Source organism: Cebus imitator, unplaced genomic scaffold (assembly GCF_001604975.1).
Source record: "Cebus imitator isolate Cc_AM_T3 unplaced genomic scaffold, Cebus_imitator-1.0 Scaffold72, whole genome shotgun sequence".
Taxonomy (NCBI): Eukaryota; Metazoa; Chordata; class Mammalia; order Primates; family Cebidae; genus Cebus; species Cebus imitator.
The window spans coordinates 6,373,662-6,386,635 of NW_016107387.1; the positions used below are offsets into that span (position 1 = coordinate 6,373,662).

The 12,974-nt window shown below is 46.7% G+C and overlaps 2 protein-coding genes across 6 annotated transcripts in view; one reads left to right on the plus strand and one right to left on the minus strand.

Moving 5' to 3' along the window:
- NAA38 (N-alpha-acetyltransferase 38, NatC auxiliary subunit) overlaps window positions 1–12,602 on the plus strand; it is a 30,766-nt gene extending 18,164 nt beyond the window's left edge. The window contains exons 1-3 of one of the 4 annotated variants that reach the window (XM_017531590.2): window positions 11,382–11,904; window positions 12,089–12,272; window positions 12,444–12,602. In XM_017531590.2, the coding sequence (XP_017387079.1) occupies window positions 11,824–11,904; window positions 12,089–12,272; window positions 12,444–12,556 (378 nt within the window). In that variant the 5' untranslated portion in view covers window positions 11,382–11,823 and the 3' untranslated portion in view covers window positions 12,557–12,602. Of the gene's footprint in view, window positions 1–5,105; window positions 6,329–11,381; window positions 12,273–12,443 lie in introns of those variants that run through there. The other 3 variants (XR_005200834.1, XM_017531589.2, XR_001826192.2) reach the window with 3 other exon arrangements.
- LOC108306554 (cytochrome b5 domain-containing protein 1) lies at window positions 1,910–11,388 on the minus strand. 2 transcript variants are annotated; one of them, XM_037739647.1, is made up of 4 exons: window positions 10,982–11,388; window positions 10,780–10,856; window positions 10,423–10,641; window positions 1,910–3,110 (listed from the first exon to the last, which is right to left on the minus strand). In XM_037739647.1, the coding sequence occupies exons 1-4, from the start codon at window positions 11,139–11,141 to the stop codon at window positions 3,084–3,086; spliced, it is 483 nt and encodes a 160-aa protein (XP_037595575.1). In that variant the 5' UTR covers window positions 11,142–11,388; the 3' UTR covers window positions 1,910–3,083. The 2 variants fall into 2 exon arrangements, with proteins under 2 accessions (XP_037595575.1, XP_017387077.1); XM_017531588.2 differs by lacking the exon at window positions 1,910–3,110 and adding an exon at window positions 6,985–9,874.
- Window positions 12,603–12,974: the final 372 nt, after the last annotated feature.

Below are 12,974 nucleotides of genomic sequence, written 5' to 3' on the forward strand. Positions count from 1 at the left end.
GTAGCACCGGGAATCCAAGCTGTTGCCACTAAATAACTATGACTCTGGGCAAGTTGTTTATTCTTCAAGTCTCAGCTCCTTCATCTGTAAAACAGCGATATTAATGGCTGTCTCAAAGAGTTGTGGTGAGGGTTAAGTGAGCTAACTTACATAAAGCACTGGCTACAATGATACTCAATAATTGGTAGCTGTTATTCTAAACCATCGAGTTTACTGTTAGCACTCCTGTCTTCAGAGATTTACTTAAGATGATGGCAAGGTGAGAAGATTCACAACCTGACTTATGAATAGCACCTTAAACTGCTTTAGGAGCAAAGGACTGACTTTAGTTACTCTTCTCCCAGTAGCTGGCCCCATTCCCTTGCTTTCCATCACTGTATAAAGAACCTCAATTCTGGCATGATATGAAACAAACCATATTGTACTTGACTCAAAAACTTCTCCTAATGGAGGAACAAACACGATTGTTAGGTTGGAAACTGAGTATTAGTCACAGATAGTGTCTGTTAATTTTCTAATCATGACAGATGTTACCTGGATGCTGAAAAATGCCAACTTTCAAAATCCTGAGGGGAGGACCCATTACTAAATAAAGAATGGCTAGCACAAGGAATGGGAAAGAAAACGAAGGTTTTCTGAGTGTCTTTTCCAAGGACTCTTCATAGCGCTGGGCAGGTTCCCATACCCTAATTAATCTTCTCAACAATACTATAAGGTAGCATCTTTTTAGGGTGACCATGTGCTGGGTCTTGCCTGTTGCCCTACTGTCACCTTACTTTCTATTATCTGTACTTTAAGGTTGAAGGAATCTAAAGGAAGGTATTTTGTGCATGGTTATAAAGCCAGTACACTCCTTTCTGCAGCTGGATTTCTTCTAAGAATATCCCATGCCTACCTTGTCCAGCTACAGCCTGGCTTCTCTAACAAAGCCACCTTGACCTGCTGTTTGCTAAATCCATGGTCACTCAGGGCTTCATCTTACTTGACGTGTGTGCAGCACTTGATAGTGTTTACCACTCCCTTCTCTTCCATGCTCTCTCTTTGACTTCCATGGCAACATTCCCTGCTTGGCCTCTTTCACCTCTCTAGCCTTCCTTTCCAGTGTCCTTTTCTCCTCCCCTCCCTTTGATAGTGTTCCTCCCCAAAACTCTGCTTAATTTACACTTTGCCCTTAAGGGGATCTGATCTTTGACTGGCTACAGTTACTATCTGCTAATAATTCCCTCACCTAGAACTCTAGCCCAGAGCTGTCTTTCAGGATGCAGTCCTATATATCCAGTAAGATCTGGACATGTGCCTGCATGCCCCAGAGTTACCTCATAATAGCTAACTAAAAATTCATCACTTTCCTTCCCAAAGTCCTCTTCCAGCAGTCCCTTTTTCTGCCAGTGGACTCACCATCCAGGCCAGACACAGGTGTCATCCTTGACTCCTCCCTTTGCCTTAGACCCCTGCCCAAATTATCAAGTCCTGCAATTCTCTCTTAACTTTAGTTGATTTTCTCCGATCTCCACTGCCACTAACCTAGTTCTGGCTGCCTTCGGCTCTCTCCTGGACTACTGCATTAGCGCCAGTCTCTCTGTCTCCACTTTCCCTCCTTCATTTCCTTCTCTCTTGACATTGTGGTCAAGTCACCTTTTTAAAATGCAAATATGATCATGGGATTCTCTATAAAACCCTTAACTCTGGGCTGGGCACAGCGGCTCATGTCTGTAATCCCAGCACTTTGGGAGGCCAAGGCAGGTGGATCGTGAAGTAAAGAGTTTGAGACCAGCCTGGCCAACATGGTGAAACCCTGTCTCTACTAAAAATACAAAAATTAGCCCATTGTGGTGGCAGGCACCTGTAATCCCAGCTACTCGGGAGGCCGAGGCAGGAGAATTGCTTGAACCCGGATGTGGAGGTTGCAGTGAGCCAAGATCGTGCCATTGCACTCTGGCCTGGGCAACAAGAGCAAGACTCTGTCTCAAAAAACAAAAACAAAAAAAAAACACTTAAGTTTGAATTGTACACTGTAAAAGGGTGAATATTATGGTATGTGAATTATGTTTCAATTAGAAAAAAAAAAACCTGGTTTACAAAGCCTTCTGTGATTTGATCTGGCTCAACATCTCTCACTGGCTGCCCTCCCCTTGCCTCCCATGTTCCTCTTAACTTTACCATGCTGCAGTTCCTTCTGCCTGCAAGCTATCCACACTCTCTCAAATCTATGTTTGCATTTCCTATTTATTCTGTGCAGGAAGCATTCTCTCCTCCACCTATCCCTTGTCCTCTTCCTCTCCGCTTGACTGACTCCTCCTTGTCCTTTAAACCTTAGTTTGAGATGATACTTCCCCAGAAGGCTTGATTCCCCACCCCCTCCCTCAGGACTGGGTTAGGTGCTCCTGATATGTGTTTCATACTTAGCTCTTTTGTAGGATTCACCAACTATTTGTTCATTCTATATTTATTGAGTGACTGCTCTGGGCTGGGCACTGGGTTAGATGCTGGGTGTTTCACAAATAAGCTATGTGGTCCCTGGCCCCATGATGTTTACAGTCTAAGAAGGGAAGAAAATGGACATTTAACAGTGAATTATTGTAAATATTTAATTATAATTATGAAGTTTCAGAGCACCCTGGGGAGGGCGCATTACAGGACTTGACATAATTGTAGGTATCAGAGAAAGTGTCACGTAAGCAACTTTAAGGAGCCAGGTGGCCAACTGAAGAGTGGCAGGTAGAGTGTTGCATGCCGAGGAACAGCAGGTAAGAAGGCTCTGACACAAAGCTTTGGGGGCATTTCAGAAACTGAAAGGCCAACCTGGGAGAGAAAGAAGAGCCCGGAAGAGCCAAATCTTACCTTCTGGACTAGGTTTTCTAAGTTCATCTTAAGAGAAGTAGGTTGTCTTTGAAGACTTTTAACATGGGAACTTTAAAAGTTCCCCTGGGTACCGTGTAAATAATGAAACAGGATGACAAGTTAAGAGACTCACAAACTTTCATGACTCTCCCACTAAACTGTAAGCTTCTAGAGGGCAGAAAAAGGTAGCACCGGGAATCCAAGCTGTTGCCACTAAATAACTATGACTCTGGGCAAGTTGTTTATTCTTCAAGTCTCAGCTCCTTCATCTGTAAAACAGTGATATTAATGGCTGTCTCAAAGGGTTGTGGTGAGGGTTAAGTGAGCTAACTTACATAAAGCACTGGCTACAATGATACTCAATAATTGGTAGCTGTTATTCCAAACCATCGAGTTTACTGTTAGCACTCCTCTCTTCAGAGATTCACTTAAGATGATTGCAAGGTGAGAAGATTATTTTTTATATCCACAGTTTCCAGGACTTCGCCTGACAGATGCTCAGTATCATTTTAATGAATAGGATAAATGATAGGGCCACGATTCTAACCTAGGCTTTCAAGAAAGGCTCAGCTCAAGTATCAATGCCATATCTCCCTTACACACAACCCTTCAAAGACCATTTCTCCACTCCACCCTAGACAGGGCTGGATACTCCCCCTTCTACCTCCAGTGCATCTCTGGTGGATTGTATTTTCTAAATATGGCCATAATAATGTCTCACATCCCATGTGTTCTTACAGTGTAATTTTGAGACTCTTCCCACTGAGAGGTGGGAGCTAGTTCCCTCCCCTTGGAATTGAGGCTAGGTCATATGATTCAGCTTCCTCTTGGTTCTCTTGGGATGCTGTTCTTAGAACCCAGCCACAATGCTGTGAGGAAGCCCAAACTGCCCTGTGCAGAGGCCCACATGGAGAAGAAATGATAGTCGGCATTAAGTTGAGAATTATGTGAGTGAGCCATCTTGAAAGTGGATCCTCTGGATCCCAGCATTTCACACCTTTTGGAGTAGAAGTGAGCTGTCCCTGCTGAACCCTACCCATATTGCAAATTCATTGGCAAAATATGCAGTGATAGGTAACTAGAATAGCATCCCATGTTTGACATGCAGGGAGGCGGTATGTTAGTTGGATGGGCCATGACTACCTTGGTACTTATTAGTTGTATGACTTTTGGCAAGTTACTTAACCTCTCTCTGCTTTCGTGTCATTTTTCAGTATAAATAAAAATAGCCTTAAGTTTGTTGGGAGGGTTAATGTTGGTAAATGCAGCCCTACAGGTAATACAGATTAGTCATGTAAGCATCTCCTCAGACATGCCTCTGACCATTCAACCATTACTCTCATATGATTCTGTTTGTCTTTATAGTACTTTCACTATATTAATAATATGCTTCTATATATGTATATGTATGTACGGGGTGAGCATTCCTAATCAGAAACCCAAAATGCTCCTAAATCTGAAACTTTTGGATGCCTACATGACACCACAAGTAGAAAATTCTACACATAAGTACTTAACACAAACTTTGTTTCATGCACACAATTTTTTTTTTTTTTTTTGAGATGGAGTCTCACCCTGTTGCCCAGGCTGGAGTGCAGTGGGGTGATCTTGGCTCGCTGTAGCCTCTACCTCCTGGGTTGAAGCAGTTCTGCCTCAGCATCCCGAGTAGCTGAGATTACAGGCACCTGTCACACACCTGGCTAATTTTTGTATTTTTAGTAGAGACAGGGTTTCACCATGTTGGCCAGGCTTATCTTGGCCTCAAGTGATCCTTCCGCCTCATAAGTGCTGGGATTACAGGCATGAGCTACCATACCCAGCCCAGGCACACAATTATTTAAAATATTGGCCAGGCATGGTGGCTCACACTTATAATCCCAAAACTTTGGGAAGCCTAGGGAGGAGGATTGCTTGAGGGCAGGAGTTTGAGGCCAGCTTGGGCAGCATAAGAAGACCCTGTTTCTACAAAAAATAAAAAATTAGCCAGACATGGTGGTGCTACTCTGAGGCAGAAGGTTGCCTGAGCTCAGGAGTTTGAGGTTACAGTGAGTTGTGATCATACCACTGCACTCGGGCCTTTACCGCTTTGATGGATTTGCTTCACTTACTCATTTACCAGCATTTTGGGTTTTTCTTTGTAGTGCTTCTGGTGTGCCCAGAATACCTAGTATTTGGGCTGCATATCTATTTGATTTTGAATCCTTAATCTTTGGCTTCCAAGATAAAGATCATTCAGGTTGCAAATTCTGTGTGCTTTCTTACAGCAAAACCATGTGCTCTTACTGATCCATCATCAAGTGGCTGTTCTCCCAACAGCAGGACATCCATGTGGACTCCCTAAACTTAGCTGTGGGGCTGGATGCATTAACTTTACCCTGATGTATGATTGGATGTTATAGTATCAATACCAAATGATAGATCCCCTTACTCAGCTCCAAAGTACATACAGCCAGATCAACATTTGGCACAGTAGTAAAACGCTTGAGACTAGCCATAAATTTAGCCCCAAAGGTTAAAGCTTTAGGAATTTCTGTCATGGGTTGCCATGGTTCTGCCACAGGTTGAGGCAGACCATTGAGACAGGTGCCAGAATATTGGGACCACATTGTATTGTCACTTTTGATATTTTACTTTTGAGGCTCTTTAAATGATTGTTGTGTATGTGTGTGTGTGTGTATGCTATTTCAGGAGTAGGAGTGGGGGGTTGGGATATTTGGAGAAGCTGATGGAAATTAAAGCACTCTTTTCCCAAAATAATACACATCAACACACACACACAGACACACACACACACACAGAGTATTCAGAAACAGTTTAGGATGGCCAGGTTAATAATCCACCTTTGACTTGCCATGAGGGTAGCAACTTTTTCTATACCATAATTTAGTTCTTTATCATGTACTATTCTCATTTATCTTTTCGTGTGTGCGTGCTTTATCCCAGTGAGCAGGCAAGCTTCCTACAAGGAACATATGCCTCTTTATGACCTCCAGTGATGTGTGCATGTAGGGACCTCACCTGGGGAAATCTTGCCAGTTGAGTCCTTTGAAGCTGCTGTGTTTCACCGAGGACAGGCAGCCTTCCCTTCAGCATTCCATCCTCCACCCACCACCCTCCAACACAAAACAGATTACCACAAGAGGACTTGGACCCTGCGTTCATGTTCTGTTTGCTTTCTAGGTTTTAGGCTAAAGCATTATTTACATACTCCTCATGCAAATATCCACTTGGCTATTTAGAGAACAAAGCAGTGCCAACTGGAAAGTTTTGGGTTTTTTTTTTTAAGTCTTAATAAATGAATGCATTCTATTATTTAAATATTTATGATGTCTTTATTCCTTTATCACCTCCATACTTCACCCCATGAACTTTCATACCTGTAATCAGGACCCCCTTTTTGTTCTATCCCATGAATTCTCTAACTGCACTCCTTTCCTGGTATGTGCTTGTGCCAAAAAAAGCAGGCATAAGCCTGATGCTAATAGAATGGCAGCCATGTGGTTTTTCCTTTTTTTTCCTGGTCCTTCCCTCCCTCTTATAAATCTACAGGGCCACCTTTCAATCCTAACTTTGGAAGGGTTTTCCCATCTCCAGGCTGGTCTCCTTGACTGGCTAGGTAATTACAGCCACCTGGTGGCCATATGGGGAAATGACAGACGGATTGCTCCCAAAATATCTGGTGAGACCCTCGTTTTTTTGAGTTTTGCTCTTGTTGCCCAAGCTGGAGTGCAGTGGTGCTATCTCAGCTCACTGCAACCTGCGCCTCCCGGGTTCAAGTGATTCTCCTGCCTCAGCCTCCCAAGTAGCTGGGATTACAGGCGCATGCCACCATGCACAGCTAATTTTTTGTATTTTTAGTAGAAATGGGGCTTCACCATGTTGGCCAGGCTGGTCTCAAACTCCTGACCTCAGGTGATCTGCCTGCCTCAGCCTCCCAAAGTGCTGGGATTGTAGGCATGAGCCACTATGCTCGACCAGAGACCCTCTATGGAATACTTTTTGGTTTTGGATATAGGGGAAGCAAGGAAAGAGAATCCTGTGGTAGAGACTATAGCACAGGAACCAGACATCCTATTGGTCCTTCCTTGCCTAGTAGGGCACAACATCTCCCCCACTAGTTATAGACAGTGAGTTTACTTAACATTTGAGTTAATTCAAAATTTATTGAGCAGCAACTGTGTGCTCAGCAGTGAGAATATAGCACTGAGCAAGATGTGAGCAAGATCTCTGCCCTCATGAGCTTACAATCTAGCAGTGCAGCCAGCCAATTACATCCATAATTTTACAAATGTAACAAAAACTTGGGAAAATGCATGGTACTAACCGATTTAACAGAAAGTCTTGACCTACCAAGAAATCTGAAAAGACCTCCCCGAAGAAGGAATATTTAGGATCAGCTAGGTGGAAGGTGAAAGGAAGAGTACTGCAAGCAGAGAGGACAGTGCGTGAGGGCTCTGAGGCAAGACGTTTAATGAACTGAAAGCCAGTGTGTCCGGGCCCTAGAGGACAAAGAGGGGTGTTATGAGATGAGCCTGAATTATACAAGGCCTTTTAATTTGGGACTTTATTCCAAAAACAGGTGGAAGCCACTGAAAAAGCTAAGGAAAGTTAGATATTTAGGTTTGTTTTTTTTAGCTGACTCTCACTGCAGCATGGAAGGCAGAAGTGGACATGGGAGAACAGGTTAGGAAGTTTCCACAACAGTCTGGACAAGAAGTGATGGTAATTTGGAGAAAGATGGGTTCCAGAGATATCAGGAGACAGAATGTACTTGATGAGTGACTGGATGTGTGAGGAAAGGGATGTGTTTCTGGCAAGAGGTACTGAAGTAGGAGTCTTTGGAAGAGGAACAGGTTTTGGCAGAATGAGGACATCCCATAGGCACAGGACAGGCCCTCAGGCTTGCACTAGAGGAACAGCATAGTTCCATTCTCAAATAGTTCAGGGTTTAATTGAGCAAACACGTAATTGCAGAGCTGATTAAAGATCAAAATGATCAATTTAGATAATTCACGGACTCCTGCATTCCATGGGGTTAGATTTAAGCCCTCCATGTCACAGTAAATTCAGATACTGCTGAAGCCAACAGCAATGTTTCCACCTTTGTTCATGCCTCACATAGCCCCTCAGAGAACACCTAGACAGCTCACCCAGTATCTCACAGGGGCCACCTTCTCCTGTGCTAGGCCCTGGTGCCCGCTGGCAGGAAGACACACTAAATTCTTCTTGATTTTTTTGCTTGCTGCTGCCAGGAAGTTCACCTGTTATTCTCAAATCTCCTCCCCTCCTTAAGTTGAAGGAGACCAAATCTAGCCATTTACCCCCATAGTGGTCCTTTTTTGGTCCCCAAGAGTTTCCTGACTTAACTTTACATTACCCCTTTCAAGGTCCCTCTTCTGGAGTCACCATCTTGCAACCCTGTCTTCCTCATCTTCTCCAAGTGGCAAACTGCCTCCTTTTTCTCCCTCTCCACTAATTTGCTGGCCTTTTCCCCACTGTATTTTTCCCTCAATTTGGTAAATACCCACCTCTTTGCCCCAGAAAAGTCAGAAGAGAAATTTGGGGTATGAGATTAACAAGGAAGTAGCCCCAATAGTTATTGCTTAGCTGACACTTAGCCTTCCTTGCCTCCTCTTTGCCACAGGAAAACTCTGCAACCCCCTTCCAGAGACATTAACTGCTAACTATTCAATAGGCTCACAGTTTCCTGTTGTGCAAGGAGCCTAGGACAAAGCCACACCCCAAATACTTGCTCTGAGAGAAGTGGTTACAAATATTAACATGAGATTAGACATTCAGATGGTCCCTTTATATCAAAGAACATAGACTTTGGAGTCGGGCAGACTTGAATTTGCATCCTGGCTCTAGTAGTTTCTAACTAGTGTGCCTTTGAGCTATTAAACTTTTCTAAGTTTCAAAAGACTTATCTGTAAAATAGTAGTGGTATCCACCTTCTGGGGTCATTTTCTTGAAGAGGCTATTTGGGAGCTGAGGCAGGAGTATCACTTGAGGCCAGGAGTTTGAGACCAGCCTGGGCAACAGAGTGAGACCCTATGTCTACAAAAAATAAAAAAAAAATAGCCAGGCATTGTGGCAGGTGCCTGTAGTCCCAGCTACTCAAGGCAGAGGTGGGAGGATCACTTGCCCAAGAATCAGGTGCCCAGGAGTTCGAGGCTGCAGTAAGCCATGATTCTGCCACTGTACTCCAGCCTGGGTGACAGGGCAAGACCCCTTCTCTTTGAGGGGAAAAAAAAAGTGTGTGTGTGAAGTACCTAGCATAATATCTAGACTGAATTGCCTGATAATGATTCACTTCCTTTCTTTCCTGTGGGTTTCAGCTGCCAAATACTGTTCTACAAGTAAGATAAGCCAGCTTTGTATGGTCAATGATAAACATTTCCTATTCCTGTTTTTATAAATCCCATCTTCCTGCAGACATCTCATTTCCATCATTGCCAAAAAAGTTCTTCCATCTCTCACCTTTGTAGAACCACTCTCAACTCTCAAACAGTTCTGCCTGAACTCTATCATTTTCTACATCTCCCTAAACCAAGACACTTGATCTTCTTCTATCATTCCCAAAGATTAATTCACTTCTAGCATTCTCCCTAATTTTCTCAGAGCAAATTGTAATGAAGGCAGGGAATAGGGCCTTTACATTTCGGAAGGGCACAGGCTAGTTTCTAGAGAGGAATGGATAGCTAGGTCCAGGCAGCCCTCGGCCCCACCACTTTTCCTCAAGGCACAGAAAAAGCCAAACTCAAAATATGTCTTAAGTCTACATGAGTGTACGTCTCCTTTCCTACAGCTCTGTGAGATCATCATTGAAGTACAGAAGTATTGCAGGTGTATGAAGTGTACTGTCCATATTGAGATAGTCAAATTCTTCTTCCTCATCCCGGATCCCATTCTCTTCCAGGGTAAAATCCATGTTCAGGTTCTTCCCTTCATATTTCCACGTGTAGCTGGCAGCATGTGCATTATAGGGGAGATAGCGGTGTAGGATTTCCCATATTGACTCCAGAACCCCCACCTGGAGAACACAGAAGCACCCACTCCCAGAATTCTGGATGGAGTATATACACACACACTAGGATCAGAGTACCTCTCTTGGCAGAGGGCAGCTTCAGGCACTCTACAGCCCCAGAAAAAGAAAAAAGCTGAAACTCCAGCATGCAATGAACAAGACCCTACAGATCTGAATGGCAGCCAATTCTAAATAACCCATGGCCATAAAGGGTCAACTGTCCCCTCACTATATCCATGCAATAGATTAATAAGAAAGTTGAAATGCTGTCCAACAGCATATAAGAGCTTCGAAGGACCACCATCACTAAGATGCATGAACTGCTGTCCCGGTCTTATAAAGGAGTCTCTTGTCCCCTTGTGATCCAGATACTCCTAGAATTCCCAACACTGGGGACCTAGGTGCTGTGCTTTCCTCAGTAGCCTCAATGTAAAGGACAGAAAATATAGCTCCCACCGGTTATGGAAAAACTGATAGCCTGAAGATCGGCCTCAAGATTTGCTGGGATTCCTGTTCCCTCTAACCTGCCCTCCCCCCCCAACACCAGTTCTCACCTCCAGTGTGTGCTCCTGCGACGTGAGCGTGTTAATGATGCGGATGCTCCGGCTCTTGGCAGACAGCCGCCCCACCTCATAATACGACCTCTGCCACCAGGGCTTCCCAAAATCGTTGGCCCAGTCCGAACAGGGCAGCTGAGGCGGAACGTGCACAAAGCGGCCCCGGGGGGTGCAATACCTCAGGCAGCCGGTCAGCGGATCTATGTGCTTGCGGATCTTTAAAGGAGGGTTTGGGGCAAGGGGGTTGAAGCCAGATCCTATTTAAGGATCTAGCTAGCCTCCGCTTTTCCTCCCCATTCCCGCTCTCCATTGCCTCTACTCACAACCCCAGATTCAGATTCCAGCAGAACTCACGTCTCTGGTCTTTGGATCAAACCAGTGACTGATGTCCTGGCCCGCAACTTCCACGATGGGTTTCAGCAGCAAGTTCCCTGGGAAAGAGCAGCCACTGTCAATGCCAGCCCTTCAAGAACCAGGCAAGCAAGCAAGCAAGCAAGCGCACACACACACACACACACACACACACTCCGGCCGCAGCCCAACGTGTGGCCCTTACCCTTATATTCCTGTGCCAATGGCGTTAGGTCGTACACGCGTCCCAGGTAAGACACCCAGAGGTCTTCGGGCCTGTTATGTTGGGCCACCTCCGCCGGCGTGAAATAGCGACGCTGAAAATACTCTAAATCTGGCCCAGCCACCAGGCCCCGGCGCGGCATGGCTCTTGCTCTGTCGGTCACTGGCTCCCTTGGTTACTCCTTTGCTCCTCAGCACGCACGCACTACTGCGACCTCCGTCGCGTCCGGGAGCCAAGGGGAGCGCGTTTATCCGCTGACATGGAAACCATTGTCCTTTCCCGGCCACCGTCCACTGAGATTAAACACCGGGGCGGAGCTGGGACTGCAAGTGTTCACGGGAAACGTAGTGTGAGTCCCGCATCGGGCATAGAAAGATTAAGTAATTGAGCTGCGCCGCTTTCAGGAACTGAAGCCTGCGGTGGGGAGCGGGGAAGGCGCGGAAAACGAATATGCTTCGTTTTAATTCAGTGGCCTGGGTTATGTGGGAGATTTAGTACAGACTATCTCCCTGAGACACAAAAATAAGGGAGGAAGCAGTATGAAAGAATGTATTCTCGCTAAATTCCAGAGTTTCTAAAGGATAAGAAGCTGAGGTAAAGGTCTCGCGATATCTGAAGACATCGGCGTAGTACGTTTCAGTGAGCCACAGCACTAGGGAGGTAGGAGAAGCTCGCGAGATCTCTGCAGTTGCCGAGGAGACTAGGAGTGGGAGAAAAGGTGATCTCGCGAAAGGAAAGGGATCGGGAGCGCTCGCGAGATCTCGGACCACTCAACCTGAAAGGTGCTTAGGAAGCTGAAAGGCCCAGAGGAGGCCTCCGGGCAAATGGCTGGAGCTGGACCGACCATGCTGCTACGAGAAGAGAATGGCTGTTGCAGTCGGCGTCAAAGCAGCTCCAGCGCCGGGGTTAGCAAGGGCTCTGATTCTGGGACTGAGGGGCAGTCGAGCAGCAAGATGGAGGGTGTGGGGAACTGCAGCTCCCGGCAGCCTCTGGGCTTTGTGTGAGTGCCCTGCGGGCTGCCGGGAGCTGTGGTTCCTCGGGCGGGCAGCCGGGGTTGTGCGGTCTGAGCGCTTGTTCCACCCCGCGCAGGATTCGGACGGAGAGCGCGAGGACTCGGCGGCTGCGCGCGCCCGGCAGCAGCTAGAGGCGCTGCTCAACAAGACTATGCGCATTCGCATGACAGATGGACGCACATTGGTTGGCTGCTTCCTCTGCACTGATCGCGACTGCAATGTCATCCTGGGCTCGGCGCAGGAGTTCCTCAAGCCTTCGGGTCAGTGCCTGGGGAATGCACACCCTTTTGGGAATGTGGCGGAAACTTACGCAAGGCATTTCCCCTGCAGGGCCTGGCTGCACCCCTTGTTTTCTGGGACCCGTTTTCGTGGCTCAGAGGGGCGGGACTGATTCTGGCCTGCTTCCCTGATGCTCTGATCCTTCTTTCCAGATTCCTTCTCTGCCGGGGAGCCCCGTGTGCTGGGCCTGGCCATGGTACCCGGACACCACATTGTTTCCATTGAGGTGCAGAGGGAGAGCCTGACCGGGCCTCCGTATCTCTGACCACGATCGCATACACCTTTCAGACTTCATTAAACTTATGATCGAATGGGCCCGTGTCTGTGTGTACCTGGGATGGCAGGGCAGGGATAGCACACCTCACCCCTAGAGGAAAGGCTTCATCTGAAGTCGGGAGCACTCAACCCTCCTCTCCCAACCGGGTTGTCCAGGGGTGCCAAAGGTTCTCTCAGGTTCAGAGGTAGAGATGGGGGACAGGGCTGAATGACAGACCAACAGGCCCCAGGGTGGGCCTCTGCATCTTCCCTCCCACGCTGCTGCTCCAGAATTGTGGTGGGAGGGGGTGTCATCCTGCTCCGGAAGGCCCATTGTTTCCCGCCCCGGCCTGGCAACACCGAGTTCCTCTAAGCTGGGGTCAGAGAACGGGCTCAGGTCCCCAAGGGGAGCAGGGCAGGCGTCCGAG

Bases quoted from the DNA above. Each gene is read 5' to 3' on its own strand.
- LOC108306554 (XM_017531588.2), bottom strand. From the start codon at position 11,141: ATGCCGCGCCGGGGCCTGGTGGCTGGGCCAGATTTAGAGTATTTTCAG. The intron at 10,857-10,981 runs GTAAGGGCCACA...GCTCTTTCCCAG, and splicing joins ATTGGCACAGGAATATAAGG to GGAACTTGCTGCTGAAACCC. The intron at 10,642-10,779 runs GTGAGTTCTGCT...CCTCCTTTAAAG, and splicing joins TTGATCCAAAGACCAGAGAC to ATCCGCAAGCACATAGATCC.